Source organism: Topomyia yanbarensis, chromosome 2 (genome assembly GCF_030247195.1).
Source record: "Topomyia yanbarensis strain Yona2022 chromosome 2, ASM3024719v1, whole genome shotgun sequence".
NCBI classification, from domain to species: Eukaryota; Metazoa; Arthropoda; class Insecta; order Diptera; family Culicidae; genus Topomyia; species Topomyia yanbarensis.
Genome location: NC_080671.1, coordinates 381,646,578 through 381,653,736, shown reverse-complemented (window position 1 = coordinate 381,653,736; position 7,159 = coordinate 381,646,578). Strand labels below are relative to the sequence as shown.

General features: G+C 35.2%; 1 protein-coding gene across 1 annotated transcript; it reads right to left on the bottom strand.

The window, feature by feature from the left end:
• Positions 1-359: 359 nt before the first annotated feature.
• On the bottom strand, positions 360-1,612 carry LOC131681642 (uncharacterized). Its single transcript, XM_058962561.1, has 2 exons — positions 818-1,612; positions 360-757 (listed from the first exon to the last, which is right to left on the bottom strand). Exons 1-2 carry the CDS (start codon positions 1,524-1,526, stop codon positions 405-407), a joined length of 1,062 nt encoding a protein of 353 aa, XP_058818544.1. The 5' UTR covers positions 1,527-1,612; the 3' UTR covers positions 360-404.
• Between the last annotated feature and the right edge of the window lie 5,547 nt (positions 1,613-7,159).

Below are 7,159 nucleotides of genomic sequence, written 5' to 3'. Positions count from 1 at the left end.
GAGAATAGGGGAGGGGATGGAATAAGATAAATTCCTTAACATAGACACTTTTACCTTTCTCGCATAAAGAAAGGCAATGCAATCATTCTAAAAATCAACTTTTTATCCGAGGTTCAGAGGGCCGAGATTCATATATTATATTAATATATATTCATTATATATTAATTATATGTACCATTCGATTCATTTCATTGAGATCGAAAAATGTCTATGTGTAGTATGTGTATGTCATTTACACTCTTTTAATCAGGGGTCAAGAATACGATTGACTTATGAGGCCAGCGTCTATCATCAGATCATGGTGTATTCGGACAGTATGTTATAAATACGCATCATGTAGATTTTGATTGTGACATACACCTACCAATTTATTGAGCACTAGCATTTTTTCGAGCCATTCCATTTTATGTTTTGTCCATTTTCAAATCAAGCCCTAACGTATCAGCCCAAGACATCTTTCTCAGCTGCACAAGTTTTCCGCCTTCAACTTGCAGTTTATTTTGAGTAGTTGTATTACCGAAAATAAATTCACCAGATTTCTTCTGTTCAGCATGCTGATCGCTGTCGAAGCTGGGATCAATCTCAAGTTGCCTAGATGTAATAGCGATTTCAGCATTTTCACAAATTGTATCGTTAATAGCTAATACTAGCTTTTCAGCCGATTCGGCAGTTACACTGCATCGTCCGATTATTTCCGATAGTTGAAGATCTACTTCCGGACTGGCGACGTTTGCCAGCAGAGTACCATAGAATCCGTCTATAAATAAAATGAATTTTTAACTTTATTGCATATACTAATAATTTATAGGCATTTTACTCATAACTAACCGGCCACTCCCTTTGGTTGATACCCGGCAGAGCTTGTGAATATTTTTAAGAAATAGGTTACCGTTTTCTGTCTTAAACCTGGAGCTATTGCAGTAACTCGAACTGACGGAAATGTTGCCTAGTTTGGTTTCTGCGTCGACATCACCGCCTTGTAGCTTATTGAGCAATATGTTGCCCTCGCCATCAGTTACAACTTTGATGGTTTGGGCCAACGTAATTCCTCCACAGGAAATATTGCCGCGACTACTTCGCAAATCAATTAATGAACTTCGCAAATTTTTCGTCACGATATTACCGGCAGACCGAACTTGAATCTGATCACTGTATAGTTCGGAAATCTTGGTATCTCCTAAATTATCAATTTCCAAATCAGCTTTGATGGGTATTTCTAATAAACAGCTGATCGGAGACCCTGAGCGGCTGTCTACTATATTTACTTCATTGTCGTTGGATTCTACGTTAATATCGTCCGCCTTACTACCGAGAGTCATCTTTAAAATATTTGAATCAGGACAGTCTAGTAAATCATATGGAGCAATGGTCAAGTTGTAGTTGCATCGGATTCGGATTTTGCAATAAGGGTCCACTTGCTTGATAATCTCTTCAGCTCGTTTGAATAGACTATTTCTTACTGATAACTGCCTCACTTGGAGTAGATACTTAACGGTTGGTAATAACACCGGTTTCAATAGTATCATCTTCTATACTATAATTATTTTACTATACAATAATTAAACTTGAAAAGTTCGTTTATAATTTTAGAATAAAATACTCGCAAGGCATCGTAAACACACTGGAACACGTTCATAAAATTTAATTCGAAGACGATATTTAAATATAAAGACACGCGGAGAGAAAAACAGTAAATTCAGTTTACCACAGATAACAGACGTTTGAGCTTAATTCGAAATGTGTGTAAATAGCCTCTACCAAATACAAATATGTTTCATCCTTGTTACTACGAGTAGGTGGCAATACATGAATTCTATATGCTTGCAAACACATAATTATCATGTGTGACACATAATTATAACGTGCTTCGGTGATAATTATGATGTTTACACACATTTAAGATGTGTTTAAGAAATTGAAAAGATGGGTGATACATAAACTTTAAGAGTTGTCAATATATTTATCATATGTAGTCGGGACATTGGAAAAATACATAATGTTTCACACATAGTTTATATGTGCTATTCGTAAATGTGTCAAAAAATCAATATGGTTAGAGTAGTAGATAAACGATGAGTTTTATAATATTATTTGGTGAGTTTCTCTACGGGAAAAAAAGTTTACTCAGTAAGTGGATAAAACAGAATAAGGTAAGTCCACCTGTTTCTGAATTTGTCCAATATAGTACCGACCCTGTAGGTTTCAGAATCGTTACAATTGAAGTATGCTTGGAATGGTAGCTTTCTGTTTTAAAAGACTTCGCAGCTGATTCTCATCGACACAGGTAAACTGCTGGTATAATGTTGTTCCTACAAATTCCTCGTGATCTGCCTATCTACATACTATACAAGTAATTGAGGGCCGATTTCTTCACTCTCGCTTAGCGCGTAAGCCAGGTTTAAACGGACTGGTGAACCTAAGAAAGAAATCGGCAGTAAATGAATAAAATTAAAATGTATATAATTAACGATTATTAGTAATGAAAACAACACCACTTGAATGCGAAATAAATGTCATTTTGTCACAAATAAATATCATATTTCCGAAATATAAATTGCATGTATAAATTCGTAATGCTCATAACCCACAACACATATATCATGTGGGTAACAATTATTGATGGTTACATAAATATTATATACCATGATGCAGGAGCGGATACAGAAAAAAAAATCGGGATGTGTTCGAAATTTTGATTCTAAAATAAACATTGCACAATACGTAATACGTAAAAACCTCATTTGTTGAAAATTCATTATTGGTGGTCAAATTTGGTTTGAATATATTTTTAGTTTAAAACTAATACAGTCGTGATTCGCTGGTTGGGCACTTTTTAACTGGACTGCTTTTTAGTTGGACCTCCGTTAGTTGGACCATTGTCCAACTAAAAAGCATCTGAACGCCAAAATCTCATGTCAAATTTACTTTGACAATCTACCTAACAATCTTTTACACTGCTAATGTCGAGGGGCAAGCACTAGCAGGTTTGAGTGCGTCGTATTGAAAATACCAACGTATTTTGAATATAATTAAAGTAAGTAATGAAACTATTTAAAAATACTCTCGTTTGTACTTAATTAGCTGCTTAATGCAATTAATGTCGATGTGTACGTAATTAAAGTATTTAAAGAACATCTTGATGGTAATAAAAATATTTTGGGTACTTAAAGTGCGAAGGCGCTGTACTTTAAATCGTTTCAGTAATTAAAGTACAATGAATTTGATGCGAACTTTTTTTAATCTTTGCGGTACTTAATGTACTTTATGGTGCTTATTGGTACTTAAAGTAACTAATTACGTAAGACTTTTGGCACTGCGTGGTATTAAAGATTTAGTGCTTGCCCCTCGGCTAATGTCTTCTTTGGAGAGTTTTTGACATTTGTCAGTCGGTCCAACTAGCGGATCAAATTCGTTAGTTGGACAGAGGCTGTGGCCCAACTAGCGAATCATAACTGTATAAAATTCAAACTAATATAAAATTTCTCAACGAGTTGAAAATTTTCGGGAGGCGTCCGGACCCGCAGAACTCTCCCGCTGGATCCGCCACTGCCATGAAGGCATGGATGTTACTTACTAGCATCTATAAGAATTGTGTAAAACCCTATTGGAAATTATTATATAGTTTCACACATAATAAAAATGTGCACTTTTTGCCATGGTAATACCAGGGCCGTGCCACTAGCGAAGCCTTGCATTAGACGATTCTGTCATTGATACTCCATGCTGATATAAACATCAACGATATATCCACAAATTTAAGAATTTTAACTGAAGACTGCAACGTTTTATTGATTAGCATGAGCCGTGCTCATCACATTACCCGTGAATTATACAGGGTGTTTGGTTCATGGTTAAGAATCTCTCGGGGGGTGATAGACTGCCATATTTGGAGAAAAAAATTGTTCTACACATACCATCAAATCTCAACCGTTACAGAGTTATTGAACTTTTTGTGTAAAAACCTTATTTGTCTTAAAATACCTCTACCTTTAAAAGTATACTTTGTATTTTAAATGTTTTAGTTCCATTCGAAAGGTGAGAAAATTTTGCATTGAGTGATGCCCTCACATGTTTCAGCTAATGAGTTTAAGTAGCCCTTTCAAAGTAATTTATTGAAAATTAAACAATTTTAAACGTTCGTTCATTTCTTGAAAATCCTAATGTAACGGACTTACTTTCTAGCATCACAAATTATTCCCACAGATCGTAATTTACTTGAACGATCGTTTTCAAATCCAACTTGCATAACCATATGGGCGCATTCCAGTTAAACCATTCTGGGTCGCACCACTTGTTATAGCAACATTCTCACTAGGTCATTATTATGCAGAGGCGACAAATAAACAGTGTATTCAAATAAAAGCACCGATAGCTACCAAAGCACCCATACTTATTCATTGATTTGTTTTCCCTTTTTTTACGCTACCCGTACATAATTATGTACTTTGAAATTGTAACTGACTCCTCCCATTTCGATGTACATAGAATAGTTTAAGTCAGGTTAGCTAGGTTAGCTCGTAAGATTTTGAAACGGAATAAACCAGATTATAAAAACCCATCAACAAGGGAAAAACCCTTTTTTTGAAATCATCAAATATCCAAAATGGCGACCGTGAAAAGTAAAGTGAAGGCAGCACAAGTGATAGTGAATTTTCGTCGCTCTCGATTTATTGGATTACTAACCTGCAAAATGTTCTTCAATTCACCGGTACATTTCTTAGACAATAGCCCGTACTAAACGGACAGCTCGTAAATCTACTGGAGGTAAGGCTCCGCGTAAGCAGCGTGCAACCAAAGCTACCTATAAAAGTGCCACATCCACTGGTGGTGTCAAAAAAAAAAAACACCCCACTGAAGAACTCGAAATATGAAGTGAAAATGGACATCTAACACCCACTAGTAATCGTTAAAACGAAATTAAATTAGTGAAAAGAAATCCAGAAGAATTCACTCAAATAACAGTTATCTATCCACCCGAATAACACCATGAGGAAGTAAAGCAGCTGTACGGCAACAGTTTGGTACCGATGCCACCGCACCCACCACAGGCCCACAAGTTGTTGCAAATTAAGCAGTTGTACGGCAACAGTTTGGTACCGATGCCAACACACCCATCACAGGCCCACGAGTTGTTGCAAATTAAGCAGTTGTACGGCAACAGTTTGGTACCGATGCCGCCACACTAGCCACAGGCCCACGAGTTGTTACAAATTAAGTCGACACGTCGTAGCAGTATCTCAACCTACTCGGACGGCTTGCATGACTGACGGAGAATGACGGTGATACTAGCAACAGCAGCAGAGTCCGGAGGTAAGAGTTCGATGAATGCGCATGCAGTAAAAAGTGAAGAGTTTGTACAATAGTGAAAAGAATCGACACAAATAGTGTCTTGTACCGTTCCAATTGTCTTTAAATTAAAATAGAACAAAACTTTTTGTTGTTATTTGATTACTATATAGTATCGATTGTCTAGATTTATGCCTCAGTATCATACAGTATGATCTACTTAACCAAAACCTAATTTATGCACTACACAATCAAACAGTAAACAGGTTTTAGCTAAAATCTAGGCTAAAATTGTCTATAAAAATAAAATATACAATGTGGAGTTGAATTTAACAAAAGCGACAAAAAGGCGCTGAAAAAAAACGAACTGCTTGCTTTGGGACCTTAAATACGATTCAATGAAGCTAAATGTGTTCGTCACTATTTTAACATCTCTACCAATAATTGCACTAATATTATCGCAAACTTTGAACGACGCTGTTCTCGTGATGTGAATAGTGCGGTAGCCCGACTGAGGTGACTTTATAGATAGAAGTGACTATTTCAAAATCTACAGTGGTTTAAATTGAAATCTGTCAGTGTTCTATATAAAATTTATTGGGTCAGAGTTATGCGTTGTTTAAAAAAAAATTGGTTTAAAATGATAAGTTGATTTCATCAACGCTGAAATTAGTTCCTGTGATGTTTGATGTTGATTGAAATCCAGGTTACGCAGCCTTTTCCAAAAGACATGGGTAGGTTTGTTAATAATGTATGATTATAAGTAATATTGGATTTGCTTTTATAACCATGGAAGTGACTTGGTTTATAAGCTGTTATAACTTGGTTTATCATTGCGCGTAAATTTCCATTTATGATAAGACAAGCGTGGTCTTTTTCCGAATACTACATCTATACTAAGAATATCGATACCCTGAACTGAAAATATTTCGATTGTAGATCGATACTCTAATGAGCCAGCGCATCGTAGCAAGATTCGTGGTCTGTTTTTTTTCTCGATGCTTTGCATCTTACAGAATATCCCCATGTATTATGAATAAAAAAAAAACGCACAAAGTTTCTGATAAACGTTGAATTTATTAAATGATTACCACAGTGAAAATCATGAAACATTGACTTTAAATGCTATTAAGTATTTCTCAAAATTTGTAGGAACAATGTACCAGAAGTTGGTTCACACAGTTTGTCAATCTGCAAATTGATTGAGCACGATTAAAATAATCGAATGGTAACGCTTTGAACTCAAAATTTGCAATGAGCTTCGGACTTGTAATCCTGGTAAATACAATATCCGAGAATCATTTTCTCTACACACGTTAAAATTAACATGCACTTTGGACACAAAGTGTTCGAAGTTCGACCGCAGTCTAAAAATGAATCAAAAATTGCATTCCAAGTGTATGTTTATTGCACATTTATTTAGTAATTTATTTAACGACAGTACGAAAAAGAAAAATATAATGAGGAATCACAAATACAAAAAAAATCGCGACTGATAATATCAATAATAATAATATTATAAAAAAAAACTCACACAAAAAAATAAATAATACATACAAGTTAAAATCCAAACATAATATAATAGAATAAATTATTTCAAAACTTACCTATACGGAAGAAAATTTACGGTCAGAACAGACCATAGAGCATTAGTATTTTTATTTAATATGAAAAACCCAACTTCCAAACTCACTAGAATGAGACTAGATTTAGAAGAATTCGACTTTAATATAGAATACATTCCTGGTAAAAGCAACGCTACAGCGGATGCCTTATCCAGAATTGTTGCAACCTCAGACGAATTGAAAGCCTTAAACGTACTTACTGTCAACACTAGGTCCATGAAAAAAAAATAATAGCAATAGCAATAATA

Excerpts from the sequence above, each read along its gene's own strand:
- LOC131681642 (XM_058962561.1), bottom strand. The coding sequence starts at position 1,526 with ATGATACTATTGAAACCGGTGTTATTACCAACCGTTAAGTATCTACTC. Across the intron at positions 758-817 it reads GAGTGGCCGGTTAGTTATGA|ACGGATTCTATGGTACTCTG; the intron begins GTAAAATGCCTA and ends TTTTATTTATAG.